Source organism: Rhincodon typus, chromosome 13 (genome assembly GCF_021869965.1).
Source record: "Rhincodon typus isolate 14 chromosome 13, sRhiTyp1.1, whole genome shotgun sequence".
In the NCBI taxonomy this organism is placed as follows: domain Eukaryota; kingdom Metazoa; phylum Chordata; class Chondrichthyes; order Orectolobiformes; family Rhincodontidae; genus Rhincodon; species Rhincodon typus.
Window position 1 is genome coordinate 40,517,122 of NC_063344.1, and position 17,334 is coordinate 40,534,455.

The 17,334-nt window shown below is 44.8% G+C and overlaps 1 protein-coding gene across 11 annotated transcripts in view; it reads right to left on the reverse strand.

Moving 5' to 3' along the window:
• Positions 1–17,334, reverse strand: part of LOC109936317 (coiled-coil domain-containing protein 150) — a 92,680-nt gene that overhangs the window by 15,811 nt on the left and 59,535 nt on the right. For 9 of the 11 annotated variants that reach the window (XR_007263533.1, XM_048604557.1, XM_048604555.1 and 6 more), the window contains 3 exons: positions 14,529–14,597; positions 13,278–13,439; positions 483–569 (listed from right to left, as the gene is read on the reverse strand). Coding sequence is in view for 9 of the 11 variants with exons in the window: in XM_048604557.1 (XP_048460514.1) it covers positions 483–569; positions 13,278–13,439; positions 14,529–14,597 (318 nt within the window). In the remaining 2 variants the exon portion in view is untranslated. Of the gene's footprint in view, positions 1–482; positions 625–13,277; positions 13,440–14,528; positions 14,598–17,334 lie in introns of those variants that run through there. The other 2 variants (XR_007263535.1, XM_048604560.1) reach the window with 2 other exon arrangements.

Genomic DNA, 17,334 nt, shown 5'->3' on the forward strand with positions numbered 1-17,334 from the left:
ATGTTTGCTAGAGTTTAGAAGGATGAGAGGAGATCTAATTTAAGTATATAAGATGTTAAAAGAGATTGACAAAGTAGACATAGAGTAAATGTTTCTTCTTGTGAAGCAGTCTAGAATGAATGATTATTGATTTAGGATAAGGGGTAGCAGATTTAAACAGATGATGAGGTATTAATTCTCTCAGAGTCGTGAATCTGTGGAATTCATTACCTCACAATGCAGTGGATGCCGAGACATTAAGATACTTTAAGGCGAAGATAGACTGATTTTTAATATTATTTTAATATTATCTTGTTATTTTTGATAATAGGTGCAAGAATTTAATTGCACCATCTTGGCTACACTACATGATGATTAATAAAGTTACACTTAGAAATTCCCGAATAAGACAGTAAAATTATGATATTGCTCATAAGATGGGCAAGATTTCTTATCAACGTAGGATATAAACAATACAAAACAAAATATCATCAGTGTCCTACCTGTTGTGACTCCAAACTAGCTTCCTTCAGCTTCTGCTCAGTCACTTCCTTGCAAATTTGCAAACTTCTTATTTTTGCTTCAAGAGTCTAGTGACAAGATCAATATTTTGGGGCTTTTTAAAAATCAGAATTTCACCATTCTCTGTGAATTAAGTTTAACAATTTATTACAATTAAACTGAAAATCAAGATCCTTAGTGTTATTAGATTTGGTAACAAACTCTGCAAGTTAATAATGGTGACAGAAATCAAAGCAATTGAATAGACTGTAGTACAATGGATTCCACAATCCCATTATAGGATTCAGGGAAACCTTAGAGGTTAACTCTGAATTCTGAAAAAGCAGTCACAAAGCCTCTCACAGTAAGCAACTTTGAACACTTACATTACAATGTTAATGCAACTGGCCTGAAGAGCTAATGAATAGCTTACTTTATAGCTAAAACTAGTTAATGCGAACATTATAATGTTGGAGTTCCTGGGCTATGATAGCTATGTGACATTTGGCTCTGTCACTGCTGGGGTTGGTTGTTAAAGTTCATGATGTTCCAACTCTAAAATGTAATTCTGAGAAATGACAAGAAGATGCCTCTGAGAATTCTTTAACATGGGATGGCCATTGATTATCACACAGTCCTGGTAGAACAAGGTCTTTATTGAATGGCAGAGATAGTCGAGATGATTGGGCACACACACTCTGAAGGTCCACACAAAACACAGACACAGCAACACAAACACACACCTATGTCAGGACCCCACAATCTGACTTACTTGAGGGTTCGTACTATGGAGTAGGTGCTCCATATCAATTAGCACCTGTAAGATCAATAAAGACTTATTGCTGCCATAGCAGCAGGCTCACAAAAGACCAATCAGATCATTCCACTCAGCTAACTACACTTGCGCCTCCTGTGCATTTTGAATTTTTGACATCAAAATCCAACCCGTGGGGCTTCACTCCTTGCTGCTTTCACTGGCTGGACCAGATTTCCTATAAGATTATAGGAGTTGAATTTGGCCATCCAGCCCATCGCTTCTGTTCTGCCATTCGATCATGGCTGATATGTTTCTCAATCCCATTCTTTTGCCTTCTCCCTGGAACCCTTGACTCCCTTACCAATCAAGAATGTCTCTGTCTTAAACACATTCTACAACTCGGTCTCCATAGCCCTTTGCAACAATGAGTTCCACGGATTCACCATCCTCTGGCTGAAGAAATTTCTCCTCATCTCAATTCTAAAGGGATGTCCCTTCACTCTGACACCGTGCCCTCTGGCCCTAGTCTCTCCTACTAGCAAAAACATATTCTCCACATCCAGTCTATCCACACCTTGCAGTACTCTAAGTTTTAATCAGATGCCCCCTCATGCTTCTAAAGTCCATCCAGTATAGACCCAGAGTCCTCAACCGTTCCTACTTACAACAAAGCTCTTCATCCCCTTTATCATTCTTGTAAGCCTCCTCTAGATCTCCAATGCCAGCACATCCATCCTTAGATTCAGGGCCCAAAACTGCACACAATATTCCAGACACAGTCTGACCAGAGCCTTATGCAGCCTCAGTAGTACACTTGTACTCTGGCCCTCTTCAAATGAGTGCTAACACTGCATTTCCCTTCATAACTGCCAACTGAACCTGCATGTTAACCATAAGACAATCCTGAACTAGGACTCGCAAGGGCCTTTGCGCTTCAGATTTCAGAAGCCTTTCCCTGTTTAGAAAATAGTCTATGCCTCTATTCTTCCTACCAAAGTTCATAATGCCCTCAGTTCCTTCACCCAGATTATTAATGTGTAACGTGATTAGCTGTGGTCCCAACACTGACCCCATCTACGACAGTCCATTAGTCACTGGCTGCCATCCTGAAAAAGCCCTCTTTAACCCCACACTTTGCCTTCTGCCAGTCAGCCAATCCTCAATCCATTTCAGTACCCTACCCCTAACATCATGGGCTCATTTTATTTAGCAACCTCTTGTGCGGCGCCTTGTCAAGAACCTTCCGGAAATCCACATAGATAACATCCACTGACTCTCCTTTGTCAAGCTTGCTCATTATCTGCTCAAAGAATTCTAACAAATTTGTCAGGCATGACCTACCCTTGACAAAATCATGCTGATTCAGCCCTATTTTCAATGCACTTCCAAGTACTTTGTAGCCTCATCCTTAATAATGAACTCTAAAATCTTACCAACAACCGAGGTTAGGCTAACTGACCTGAAGTTTCCCGTCTTCTGCTTCCGTTCCTTCTTAAACAGAGGTGCTACATTAGCCATTTTCCAGTCCTCTGGGACTCTCCCTGACTGCAGTGATTCATGAAAGATCACCACCAATTCCTCTACGATCTCCTCAGTCACCTCCTTCAGAGTCTGTCGTCTATCTGGTCCAGGTCATTTACCCTTTCAGCTTCCCCAGCTCCTTAGTGATGTCACTACACTCACCTCTCACCCTGAAGTTATGGCATGCTGCTGGTGTCTTTTACTGTGAAAACTGATGCAAAGTATCTATTCAGTTCCTCTGCCATTTCTTCATTCCTCATTACTACTTCTCTAGCCTCATTTTCTACCAGTCTAATATCCATGTTTGCCTCTCTCTTACCTTTATATGCATTAAAAAAAAGCTCTTGCAAGCTTCTTTTAATTACTAGATAGCTTACGCTCGTATTTCACTTTCTTCTCCATTGATGCTGTTTAGTCATCCTCTGGTTTTTCAAGGCTTTCCAATCCTCTGGCTTCCCACTGATCCTTATCACATTGTATGCTTTTTCTTTTGTTTTAATGCTGTCCCCGAATTCCCTTCTCCGCTATAGTTGCTTCATTCTCCCCTAAGGATATTTCTTCTTTCTTGGGATGAATTTCTGCTGTGCTCCCCTAATTATCCCCAGAAACTCCTGCCATTGCTGCTCCACTGTCTTCTCTGCTAGGCTCCACTTCCAATCAACTCTGGCTAGTCTTTTCTCATGTCTTTGTAGTTACCGTTACTCAATTGTAGTACCATTATGTCTGATTCCAGCTTCTTTCTCCAACTTCAGGATGAATTCTATCATATTAGTCACTTCTCCCTAAGGGTTCTTTCACCTTAAGCTCCCTAAGCAAGTCTGCCTCATAACATATCACAAAATCCAGAATTGTGGGCTCTGTCACAAGTTGCTCCAAAAAAACCATCAGGCAGACGTTTCACGAATACCATGATTTCTTGAGTTCAGCTACCAACCTGATTTTCCAAGTACACCTGTATACGCAAGATCCCATGATTATTGTCATAGTGCCTTTCTTACACATTTTTTCTATCTCCTGATTTATTTCTTCCCCACATCCTGACTACTGCTAAGAGGAGTGTTTTTAACTCATACTAGTGTCTTTCTTTTCCGTTACAGTTCCTCAACCTTACCCACACAGATTTTATGCCTTCCAAAGCAATATCACTTCTAACTATTGATTTAGTTTAATTTCTTACTAACCTTCGCCCCCCCCACCCCGCCCATCTGCCTATCCTTTCAGTAGAATGGATATCTTTGAACCTTTAGTTCACAGCCCTGATCCCCTTGCAGCCACGTCTTTGTGATACCCGCAACATCATATCTGCCACTTTCAATCTGTGCTAAAAGCTCATTCATTTTGTTTCATGTACTGCATGCATGGAAGTACAACTCCCTCGGTCCTGCATTGATTGCCCCCCTTCTCATAGATGTCCTCTGATCTGCTGTGCCTGAAGTTGGATTCTGACCCTTTCCATACTCTCTGTACTATGACTTGCTCATCGTAACTTGCTAATAACCTCTACTTAGCCCTTCCTGCCTTTAACTTTTTCCATACTTTTCCACGTAACTGAACCCACCATCCCTAACCTTCATTGAAGCCTTAACCACATTCCTAGTTATGAGATTCACCAGGACTCATGCGGTTTCTCACTCAGTAAGTTTTTTTTATCTGCTTCCTGTGATGTCCCACCTCAAATTGGCTCCAAGTAGCAATTGGCTGTACCCATTGCTCCCCAAATCTGTAGCCGCTGTCTCTGCACTGCTTTTATTCCCACTGCCGGTCACATTTTATCATTGCTTCTCTGCTTTTATCTCCAATCCTGCCTGTGTTCTCACCACCTTTTGTGCTACTTTTATCCCTGCTGGTGGTCTTGTTCTTTCCTGCTGCACCTGAAAGGAGTTAAGCAACCAAAGTGACAAAGTTTTATTGCTTTATCTGTAGATCCTCATTTTCAAGTTGCTGTTCCATAGCACTGTGATCTCCACCATAGGTAGGGATAAAGAGCTAGGACCTGACTCTATCCAAGCCGGAATAGGGACTGAATCCTGAATTGGCATTTGTTGGAATAATACACAAGTTGTTACTCATTCTGTTTGATTGTGTTATGAACACATTTTTCTTGGCTATCAATTCTGGTGCACAACTGGCTGTAGCTTCTGGCTTAATGACAGGGATGCTACTCACTACACTACAAGGCCTCCTTTCTAGGTATCATTTACAAAGTCATAGAGTCACACAGCATGGAAACAAGCCCTTCAATCCAACCAGTCTTGCTGACCATGTTCCCAAACTAAACTAGTCCCACTTCCCTGTGTTTGGTACATATCCCTCCAAACCTGTCTCCTTCACAGATGCTGCCAGACCTGCTGAGCTTTTCCAGCAACTTTGTTTTTGTTCCTAATTTACAGCATCCGCAGTTCTTTTGGTTTTTATTTAGTACTTAACTCACTGCCACATTTCTTCCAGGCATGCCCACCTTGAAGAAGTTCTGCTCCTCTCTCCGACGGGATTTCTGTTCCAACCTCGCTTCTTGCCCACCAACTTTAATTTCACTGCCACTCCTAGTGTTTGACCAGGTATTTGCTAAAACTCGTTTCCACAGCCATATCACATTCTTCAGTGACTGCCTCCGGCTCAGACTCACCCCTCATGGATTCCAACTGAAATTTCATCCCTCATGTTTTGAATCCTCCCAGGATCACAGATATCTCCGTGATGTTCAATGTTCCACTGACAGCTGCTCTTGCCACATCCTGAGATCCACACTCAGTGCCATGCGGCCCCACATGCATACTCTCAACATTTCTCTCCAACAGCATCGCAACACACTGGCTCAGGGCTGCACCACTCCGCAGTTCCACTGCATCCTCCGGCTCATTCGTCGTGCTAACAAGAAAATTTTTCTTTTCCTTTCAGGCATCAAGGCCCACAAGATGCAACAACTCAAAAATACCCATGGCCCTCTGGAACCTTCCTCTCCCCACCTTCCCTCTGACTCTGTCCCCACCCCCACCGCACCTCCGCCACCACCCCACCCCAACACCCCCACCTCCTGTCGGGTATTCACCATCCCTCCTAACCTTCCGCTCTCCGATCTGAACGCTCCGTACTCAGCAAAGGCCTCAGCTTTATCCCTCTCTGTCCCCACCTTAACAAATTTCAGGCACGACATGATGCCAAACTCTTCTTCCGCCGTCTTTACCTCAGTGCTCATTTCTTTGGACAACAGTCCACTTCCCATCCCACAGACCCCTTTGCCCAACTCCAACACTTTCCCTCCACCTGGACCCTTCCCTCCGGCCTTTTACCTGCACTCAATCTTTTCATTGAGGACTGTCGACGTGACATTAGTCGCCTCAATTTCTCTGCCCCTCTCAACAAATCCAACCTATCTCCCTCCGAACTGACTGCACTCCATGCACTCAGATCTTTGTCATCAAGCCTGCTGATAAGGGTGGTGCTGTTGTAGTCTGGCGTACTGACCTCTACCTTGCAGAGGCTGAGTGCCAGCTCTCGGATACCTCCTCCTACCTTCCCCTGGACCATGACCCCACCATGGCACATCAGGCCATTGTATCCACTATGGTTACGGATCTCATTTCATCCGGTGATCTCCGCCCATCCGCTTCCAAGCTAATAGTTCCCCAACCCCACACAGCCCGTTTCTACCTCCTGCCAAAAATCTACAAACAGGACTGTCCAGGCAGACCCATTGTTTCAGCCTGCTCCTGCCCCACGGAACTCATCTCCTCCTACCTTGACTCAGTCTTCTCCCCCAAGTCCAATCCCTACCCACATACATCCATGATTCATCTGACGCCTTACGCCAGTTTCAAAACTTCCAGTTTACCGGCTCCAGCCACCTCCTCGTTACCATGGATGTGCAATCCCTTTACACATCCATTCCCCACCAGGAGGGTCTTAGAGCTGTCTGCTTCTTCCTGGAGCAAAGACCTGAACCATCCCCACCCACCAGCACCCTCCTCCGCTTGGCCGAGCTTGTCCTCACCCTCAACAACTTCTCTTTCAACTCCTCTCATTTTCTTCAGGTAAGAGGGGTTGCCATGGGTACCCACATGGGCCCTAGTTATGCCTGTCTCTTCGTGGGGTATGTGGAACATTCCTTGTTCCAGTCCTATTCCGGCCCCCACCCACAACTCTTTCTCCGATACATCGATGATATCATCGGTGCTGCTTCCCTCTCTCGTGTGGAATTGGAAAACTTCATCAATTTCGCCTCCAATTTCCACCATGCCCTCACTTTCACCTGGTCTATCTCTGACTCCTCCCTTCCCTTCCTCGACATTTCTGGGGATAGACTGGCCACTAATATCCATTACAAACCCACTGACTCCCACAGCTACCTGGATCAAACATCCTCACACCCAACTTCCTGTAAAGACTCCACCCCATTCTCTTAGTTCCTCCGTCTCCGTCGCATATGTTCAGATGAGGCCAACTTCGACAGGGGAGCCTCCGAAATGTCCACCTTCTTCCTCAACCGAGATTTCCCCAGCTCCGTTGTCGACAGGGTCCTCAACCTGGTCCCACCCACCTCCCGCACTTCTGCCCTCACCCCTTCTCTTCCCTCCCGCAACAGCGATAGGGTTCCCCTTATCCTTACCTACCATTCCACCAGCATCCACATCCAGAAGATCATCAGACAACATTTCTGCCACCTCTAGCAAGATGCCACCACCAGACACATATTCCCCTCCCCTCCCTTGTCCACTTTCCACAGGGACCGTTCCCTCCGGGACACCCTGGTCCACACTTCCTTCATCCCCACAGCCCTACGGCACCTTCCCCTGTAAACCAGCGAAGGTGCAACACCTACCCATTTACCTCCTCCCTCCCCAGTATCCAAGGGCCCAAACATACCTTCCAGGTGAAGCAACACTTCACCTGCACTTCCCAGAATCTAGTCTACTGCATTCGCTGCTCACAATGTGGTCTCCTCTACACTGGGGAAACGAAGCATAGACTTGGCAACCGCTTTGCAGAACATCCACATTCTACTCGCAAAAAAGACCCTGAACTACCTATTGCCTGCCACTTCAATGCACCACCCTGCTCCCTGGCCAACATCACTGTCTCTGGCTTGCTGCAGTGTTCCAGTGAAGCCCAACGCAAGCTGGAGGAACAACACCTCATTTTCCACTTGGGGACCCTACAACCCTCCGGACTCAATACTGAGTTCAATAATTTTAGGGCCTAAACTCTCCCATGTCCCAGCCCCCCACCCCACACACCAGGCTTTGTTACCACATAGCCTGCCATTACACACCCCCTGTTGTTAGTCACTAACAGTCCCCATTAACAACTATTCACCCTCCCAGCCTGATCGTTAGCAACTCCTTTGTCTGTCCAACTGTCTTTCTCTCTCTTCGGACTCTATCCTATCATTCACTCCCTACCCCACCCACCTCCCTATTTTCTGCATATAAACTGACGTTTTCCCAGCCACCATCAGTTCTGAGGAAGGGTCACCAGACCCAAAACGTTAACTCTGTTTTCTCCTTCACAGATGCTGCCAGACCTGCTGAGCTTTTCCAGCGACTTTGTTTTTGTCCCTCCAAACCTTTCCTTTTCACGAACTTATCCAAATGTTTTTTAAACATTGTAACTGTAATTGCATCCACCCCTTTCTGTGGCAGTTCATTCTATATATGAACCACTCTGTGTAAAAAAACAAGAAGTTGCCTCTCATGTCCTCTTTAAATCTTTCTTCTCTCTCCTTAAAAATATGCCCCCTAGTCTTAAAATCACCCACCCTAGGGAAAAGACTCTTGTCATTTACCTTATCTATGCCCCTCATGAACTTATAAACCTCAATAAGGTCACCCTCAACCTCCTACGTTCCAGTGAAAAAATAGTCCCAGCTTTTCCAGTCTACAAACGTTGAGGTGAGAACAGGCCAGAATTTGTAACTAACTCTATCAACCTGTTTATAGACCCAACCATGATGAAATGTCTTAGGTCAGTGTCCACTGTAGTACAAGCAGCTTCCAAAGGTTTGAGTGCCATCATGGAAACTCAGATTGCTGTTGAGCAGGAAACACAATGCTGGAAGAAAAACTGCAGGTTTGGCAGCATCCATGATGACAGAAACAGTTTGTTTCAAGTCTGGTGTGACCCTTCTTCAGAACGGATGCTGAGCAAGATCAGTTTCCGGCAAAGTGAGCTCAGACATCTGATATTATGGCCATGTATTTGTGTTCAAAAAGTCTTGTGGCAGGTTATAGCAATCTAGCAATCTTCTGTTTACCAATATCCCTGGGGATCTGACAGTGGCTCCATTTTTCAAGACATGCTTGATTCTAAGAGAAAGACCTAGTACTACATTCCTATTTGGGAGCAACTGGTTGTGCAAAACTTGAAGTCAGCAAAAAGTACTTCAGCATTTACTGCATCATGTAAGCCTTCCAAAGTTGAAATACTATAGATAGCATGATAAAATATGTAGAACTGTTGAATCTGCTGGAAAAAATAACAAACACTAACCTATTGATCTAACTGATCTTTCTTTTAGAAAGCATTGATAAGAGATTCTTCTTCCAGTTTAACACAGGGTTCAACTGTGCGATCTTGAGGGAAGGACTGGAGTGTGGATCTCTTAAATGTAGTGATGCCATCAAATCAGAATTCAATATCAACTGATGTCATGATCATCCTCTTCTGTGTGCTTCTGGCAAATGTTAACTGTGCACGCTAAGGGTGTAATCAAAACAGTCGCCTCTGCATTTCAGCACAGGAGTGTACATGCACTAAGGAATCCATTTTAGATCACAAACAGTACTGATAATGCCCAAAACAAAACAGTTAACCCAATTTCGCATGCACAACACTTTGCAGGCAGAAAATAGTGAAAGCTAATTTGTTATGTAAATATCATAATTACTAATGCCTATCAAAGTGTTAATTCTTACTGACTTTTTTTTAAAGGACAAATTAAATTGTGAAAGCAATCAAAGCTATTTTAAGGGAAACTGATTAAAAGGATGGTAGAGAAAGAAGAGAACCACAACTGCCTTGCATTCTAACTCCAAATGTAGCCAGTCGCTATAAAGTGATTGCATTCTTAGCCAAGTCCACCTGAACAGAGTGGTGGAGAAAAGACTGAGGGTGGAATTCTCTACTTTCAGAGGTGACAAGAATGATGGTGAGTAAGGTGACTTAATTGGGCGAGAGTTCAAAATCAGATTCATGACATTGTGAAAACTTCTCCTGATCAAGTCCTTTTATCTAAATGATGAGTTCAGAATCTCCCAGTTGGGTGCTGAGAAGCTTATTTCCATGCATTTGCATTTCATTATTAGCCAAACTCACCAACTTAACATCACACTTCCAATTTTCCTCTCCACAATTGAAAAAACCACTAGCGAAACAGAGGGATCTGGTGAAGTGTCTGGTCAGCATCCAGTACAGAATTATTCTACACAACGTGCCTTCATTGTAATTAGGCATGTTCTTCCTGGACCGTTCATCCATGCAGCCTGGCATCAGCAAAGTACCCGTGTAACAAGATCATCATGTTTGATCTCAGCTAGGGCTTATATGCTTCTGCAGGTCATTTGTGCTGAGGGGCAGCCAAGAATCTGAAGTATCAATAAGGTTTTCAGTGCTGACAAGGAGCCAGGTACCTTCTGTGTTTTAGCTTGCTTTATTTCGCATAAGGTTTTTAGTGCCATTTAGGGCCAGGCAGCCATTGTTGTATAGCATGGTCCTTATTGCACAAGGTCTTTAACACTAACTCAGAGGCAGGTAGCGTTTGTGGTTTAGCTGGTCTTTTAGCATAGAAGAAACAGGCCACTTGTGGCAGTACAGAGCACTAAACAGTAAATTTGTCAGATGGAGGTTGATATGTTGCTATATGGCACAGCTCCATGTCAGCATCAGAGCTGCAGCATGTGGCATCACCTACGTGACTGAGGTAATGAAGTCTAAATGGCTGAATGCTTATTGGGGTGAGAGTGGACTCCAACCAGTCAGGACCTGGTCTTATTATAATCCAGGGCGTTGGTCAGAGTCAGCCAGGTTCTTGGTCCTACACAAGTTAGGACATCCATGCCCTTGTACTTCCGGACTTGAGCCATGGTTAGTTCTTGAGGTAAAGTGTAAGCAGATCAATCATGGCTGTTTGACCACTAATAGTTAAGGGCTCTTCAAGGGGAAGTCCATGGCATCCTGAGGAAAGAGTGCAGATCAAGTTTGGGAATAGGCTTCATTGTATTGGGTTGCTGTGAGAATGATGACATGGATAGGGGGTAAGGAGGCATAGATTTAAGGTAGGAGGCAGGAGGCTAAGAGGAGAATTGAGGAGAATGTTTTCTTAAACAGAAAGGGTGGCAAGAGTCTGGAACCCATTGCCTGAAAGGGTGCCCGAGTCAGAAACTCTTGGAACACTTGAGCAGCATTTTGATATCCACTTGCCTTGCCATAACCTCCAGGGCTATGGACCAAGAGCTGGAAAATGGTATTAATGTAGTCAGGTCTTTGTTGACCAGCACAGACACAATGCGCCAAATAGCCTCTAGTGCCGCAAGCATCTAGGAGTCTACCTGTGACAGAAGGTGGAACCTTGTAATTAATGGAAATGGACATGGAGCTCTTGAAGGTTTCAAGCAGGACACAGTTTCTCTGGTCTCTGCACTGGGAGGATGTCGAGCCAGCAAGGGAGTAGGAGCCTCTAAATTTACGGTTTATGGGGATAAAGTAGTCAAATTCATAGTGATATAAAAGGTACTGAACCAAAATAGGAGAAGGTGAAGGTCATCAGGGCTACAGCAACACAAACACAAAAAATGACAAAGAATGGGGAGAAATTTGCAGACCACAGACAGGGCCCACAAGTCACTCATGCAAACACAAGGTTGAAACCTCACTTATCAGATCAAAAGTCATCTACGCAATGTTCACAAAATGGATGGCATGCATGCAAAGTGAGTGCAATAAAAGTATTGTCATTTTTCCAGAAGGATAGAGTTTGCACAATTCTTTTTTGAGGGGCTGCAAGGGGCATTTGCAGTAATCAGACCTTCACTGGTTAAGCAATGTTATCCATCTACCTTCAATTCTCGCTTCATTTGGAGGTCAGTAATAATCAAGGCATGCAGACGAGTTGTGTCCTCAAGCAATCATGAACATTACATTACACTAATTATTTACGCCCACCTTATGCAAGCTCAACAATTCGGATTGTAACATGGAACTTAAAAGCTGAACATGGTGTTGCCATTTGACAATGACAATCTATAGCAAGTTCTACAAGACAACACATATCCTCACTTAGAATAAGTAAGGCTGTAATTGGGCGAGGGAGGATTTGGGGACTGGCTGTTTTCATGGTGGCCTACTGGCTAAAATATATTCCCAATGCAGCATAATCACGTTGGCTATCCACTGTGAATTTGGTAAGGCCACATTTCTCAGAGAACTTTATTGAGGCATGGAAATAAGTTCCTTGCGAATCTTCCATGTGAGGGCATCAGGTTCAGCTCAATTGCTAAGGGTGAGGGGGCTCGGGAGTCCCTTCGATAATACTGCAACATTACTCTGAATTTCCCCATAGATTATCTGCTTATGGAGTTCAAATGTCAGAAGCCATGTCTGTCATTCCTGTACTCTACTGATAAATTAACAACACAAGGAGACAGTGGAGATGAGGTCTTCAGCAAACCTGGCAAGAACAGTCACCAAAGGCACATATGAACAAAGAAATAGGAGTAGGTCATTCAGCCCATCCAGCCTGCCCTGCCACTCAATATAATCATGGCTGACTGAACATTGCAATGCTTTTTACTCACCCAAACCTCATAACTCTGTATGCCTCTGGCTAATCAAAAATCTATGACCTCTGCCTTTAAACATACATAAAGATTAAGCTGACAGTCCTCCGTGGTAGAGAATTCCAAAAGTTCATGACCCTCTAATTAAAAAAAAATCCTCATCACACAGGAATGATGAGAACGAGGGTTTACACGCTTTGTTGCAGTTATCTGCCAGTGTCAGAAGGGCAATACAGCAAAGGATTAACAATGTTCTGATCCATCATTTCACAGCTATGCCAGCCATTGGGCAAGGACATGCGCCCACAGGATCAGATGTCAATCGAAGATATCAAGGTTATCAAGGTTACAACTGCCCTTAATGTCTACGGCAGCAGCTCACTTCAGGATGAAACTGGGGCCCCTGTGGCACTGCCCATATAAGTTCAAGTAGGTTGGGCAAATGACACTTTCTGTTAATACCAATATTTCTTCATTTTGGGACTAGTTATATTAGAAAGATATAAACACATAAATGTAAAGGAAATACAATTTAGTGTTAATCAGCAATTTCAATACTTCAAAGGGGAAGCAAGCTTACAAAACAGTAGATTGCACATTGGCCTTCCATTATAAATCCTGACACAATTTTTCTTTGCCTTATAAAGCAGTTGATTGCTCAAATGCAAATCTTCCCTTTTAACAGCAGATGACAAAAAATTAACATTTTTCTTTGTCTAATAAAAGCATGGATACAGAAGACATCCCACCTGACACTTACTCCTCAGCTCTTGACTTAACTTATGTTCCTTCTTTAACTGGAGTTCTTGCTGTTTGTGGAGGGATGCTGACTCAAGCTGACACTTCGCCACATTTTGAAGCTCTTCTTGTAGACTCTGCACTTCCGTCATAAACTTCTGTATCATTTGAGACTGCAGAAAAAGAAACAACTACAATATAACAAAGCATAAAAAGAGCCACAAGTTAAAAAAAAATCCTGACTTCAATAAAACTGAACACATTTAGATGTTATCCACCATCTACGAGAATGAAATTAGGAGCTGTAGTAGAACGCTAATCATTTTTCCACTTTTTTAATGAAGCTTGATGATATCCAGCACAGACCAGATGCCATGATTTTATGGGCAGTGGCACAGCGTCAGATGGATTCACATCTGCGACCCAATTGAGGATATAAGTGGGTAATCTATTTAAGGGCCTCAGCCTTATGTCCCTCTAGTCTAATGGGAAGTGGAAAATGCCTGTGCCTAACATGTAGTCTGGCAGGCCTAACACTAATGGGCTACTGGTCAGTGAAAAGGAGGGAGGTTGGATGGGGAGGGGGTGGAGGTGGGTGGGAGGGAGGAAGATGAGAGGGGAGGTGGTGCAGTGGGAGGTGCCTTCTTCCTGGAACCCTGCCAATTTACGGCTCCCCTTCTACTCTCAAAGTCCTGCCTTTCTTCATCCACCCTCCCCTCATGCTCTCCAGCATGCAGCTCCATCCCCATGCACCAAGATCTGCTAACTCAGTCTCAGCAAGATGCTGGGTCCGTTGGTGTGAAGCTGGAAAAGCACAGGTCAGACAGCATCAGAGGAGCATGAAAGTCAATGTTTCAGGCTGAAACCCTCCTCACACCTATAGACTCTGGGTTCCAGCATCTGTAGTCCTTATTGTCTCCAGCAAGATCCTGGGTTTGCGGGATCCATCACGCTTCTCAGGCTTCCTGGAAAACCAGAAGTGGCCACTGATCCTGACGTGATGGAGGGTTGCTAGGTACTATTAGTTGTCAATCTATGAGGCAGAATTTCCCTTGGAGAGGGAATGGAATCCTGCCTCACATTAACTGAAGATCCATTGCCCAAAAAATTAAAGTTGGGAATGCCAACCAAATTTATGTTGGTGTACTGGGACCCTGCCCTCAGTGTATACCCTAAAGTTTTATCTACAGTTAAATAATTGATAAAATAAATATTATTTCTTAAGAGATAAATAATGCTCACGTTTTTGTCTGTGTACAGACCTGCTCATAGTTCTTTTTCTGATACAGTTCTTTTATTGTCTCCATCTGTTTTAAGTCTGCTTCAAGTTCCTAGTCAAAAAACATATCAAAGATAGGCCATGAAAATTCCCCTTCTTATTTCTCTTATCCCATTTTCATTTGCTGAGTATTACTGAAAAAAGACATTTTGTCAAAGCATTTCACCATGTACTCATCAGGACAATTCGCAAGAACACAGTAAAGGGGAAAATCTTAACCTAAAACATTAACTGCTGAATTCTCCAATGGTAATATCTCTACAAATCAGAGTTCATTTGCCAATCAGCACTCTCCTCTCCTCGTATAAATGTTGTTTTTCTCCTTTATTTAAAGTTTTGTACAACCAAATGACAATTTTCATTATTGTTTAACCTCTTTAAAATCAAATACATTCAATTCTTTTAATTTTGTAAAATAATTTGCAGTTAGCTTTCATCCTGTAATGAGGAAAGAAAAAATCTAAATCACTTGATTTTCAATAAAGTGTGATTTATGGACGAATATAATGGATATGTGTGGCACTGGTTCATTCACAGCTGTTCAATTACCCACCTCATGATTTAAGGTATAGTTTGACATGGTAATTTTGAGAAAATAGTGAAGCAGTGAGGTGTGAAACACTAAGGAAATCTTGGGAAAAATTTTCCAGGCATCATTTCAGCCATATTACAATTAAAATTACGTGTTAATAATAGTAATCAGGAAGGGCTGAGCATCTTTTAGTATCTGAAATAACAAGGTGTAGAGCTGGATGAACACAGCAGGCCAAGCAGCATCAGAGGAGCAGGAAAGCTGACGTTTCGGGTCGAGACCCTTCTTCAGAAATGGGAGAGGGGAAGGAGATTCTGAAATAAATAGGGAGAGAGGGGGAGGCGGATAGAAGATGGATAAAGGAGAAGATAGGTGGAGAGGAGACAGACAGGTCAAAGAGGCGGGGATGGAGCCAGTAAAGGTGAATGTAGGTGGGGAGTTAGGGAGGGGATAGGTCAGTCCAGGGAGGACGGACAGGTCAAGGAGGCCGGATGAGGTTAGTGGGTAGGAGATAGGGCTGGGGCTTGAGGTGGGACGAATGGTTAGGGAGGCGGGGACGAGCTGGGCTGGTTTTAGGATGCGGTCGGGGGAGGGGAGATTTTGAAGCTTGTGAAGTCCACATTGATATCCTTGGGCTGCAGGGTTCCCAAGCGGAATATGAGATGCTGTTCCTGCAGCTTTCAGGTGGCATCATTGTGGCAATGCAGGAGGCCCAGGATGGACATGTCGTCCAAGGAGTGCGAGGGGGAGTTGAAATGGTTCATGACTGGGAGGTGTAGTTGTTTGTTGCGAACCGAGCGTAGGTGTTCCGCAAAGCGGTCCCCAAGCCTCCGCTTGGTTTCCCTGATGTAGAGGAGGCCACAACGGGAACAGCGGATACAGTATACCACATTAGCAGATGTGCAGGTGAACATCTGTTTGATGTGGAAGGTCTTCTTAGGGCCTGGGATGGTAGTGAGGGGGGAGGTGTAGGGGCAGGTGTAGCACTTGCTCCGGTTGCAGGGAAAAGTGCCGGGGGTGGTGGGGCTGGAGGGGAGTGTGGAGCGGACAAGGGAGTCACAGAGAGAGTGGTCCCTCCGGAAAGCAGATAAGGGTGGGGAGGGAAAAATGTCTTTGGTAGTGGGGTCAGATTGCAGATGGTGGAAGTGTCGGAGGATGATGCGTTGGATCCGGAGGTTGGTGGGGTGGTACGTGAGGACGAGGAGGATTCTGTTTTAATTGTTATTGCGGGTAGGGGAAGTGAGGGATGAGTTGCGGGAAATCCGGGAGACACGGTCGAGGGCATTTTCGACCACTGTGGAGGGGAAGTTGCGGCCATTGAAAAACGAGGACATCTGGGATGTCCGGGAGTAGAATGCCTCATCTCGGGAGCAGATGCGGCGGAGGCAAAGGAATTGGGAATAGGGAATGGCCTTTTTGCAGGAAGGTGGGTGAGAGGAGGTGTATTCTAGGTAGCTATGGGTGTCGGTAGGCTTGAAATGGATATCAGTTTCCAGGTGGATGCCAGAGATGGAGACAGAGAGGCCCAGGAAGGAGAGGGAGGTATCAGACATGGTCCAGGTGAACTTAAGGTTGGGGTGCAAGGTGTTAGTGAAGCGGATAAACTGTTCGAGCTCCTCGTGGGAGCACGAGGCGGCGCCGATACAGTCATCGATGTAACGGAGGAAGAGGTGGGGGATAGGGCCAGTGTAGCTTTGGAAGAGGGATTGTTCCACGTATCCTACAAAGAGGCAGGCATAGTTTGGGCCCATGCGGGTACCCATGGCCACCCCCCTTCTCTGTAGGAAGTGGGAGGAATTGAAAGAGAAGTTGTTGAGGGTGAGGACGAGTTCGGCTAAGCCGATGAGGATGTCAGAGGAGGGGGACTGGTCAGGCCTGTGGGACAGGAAGCAGCGGAGGGCCTTTAGGCCATCTGCATGGGGAATGCAGGTGTATAGGGACTGGATGTCCATGGTAAAGATGAGGTATTGGGGACCAGGGAATTGGAAGTTTTGGAGGAGGTGGAGGGCGTAATGGTGTCACGGACGTAGGTAAGGAGTTCCTGGACCAAGAGGGAGAAAATGGAGTCGAGATAGGTGGAGATAAGTTCAGTGGGGCAGGAGCAGGCGGAGACAATGGGTCAACCAGGGCAGTCAGGTTTGTGGATTTTGCGAAGGAAATAGAAACGGGCAGTGTGGGGTTGGGGAACGATGAGGTTGGACACTGCAGGTGGGAGGTCACCTGAAGTGATGAGGTTGTGGATGGTTTGGGAGATGAT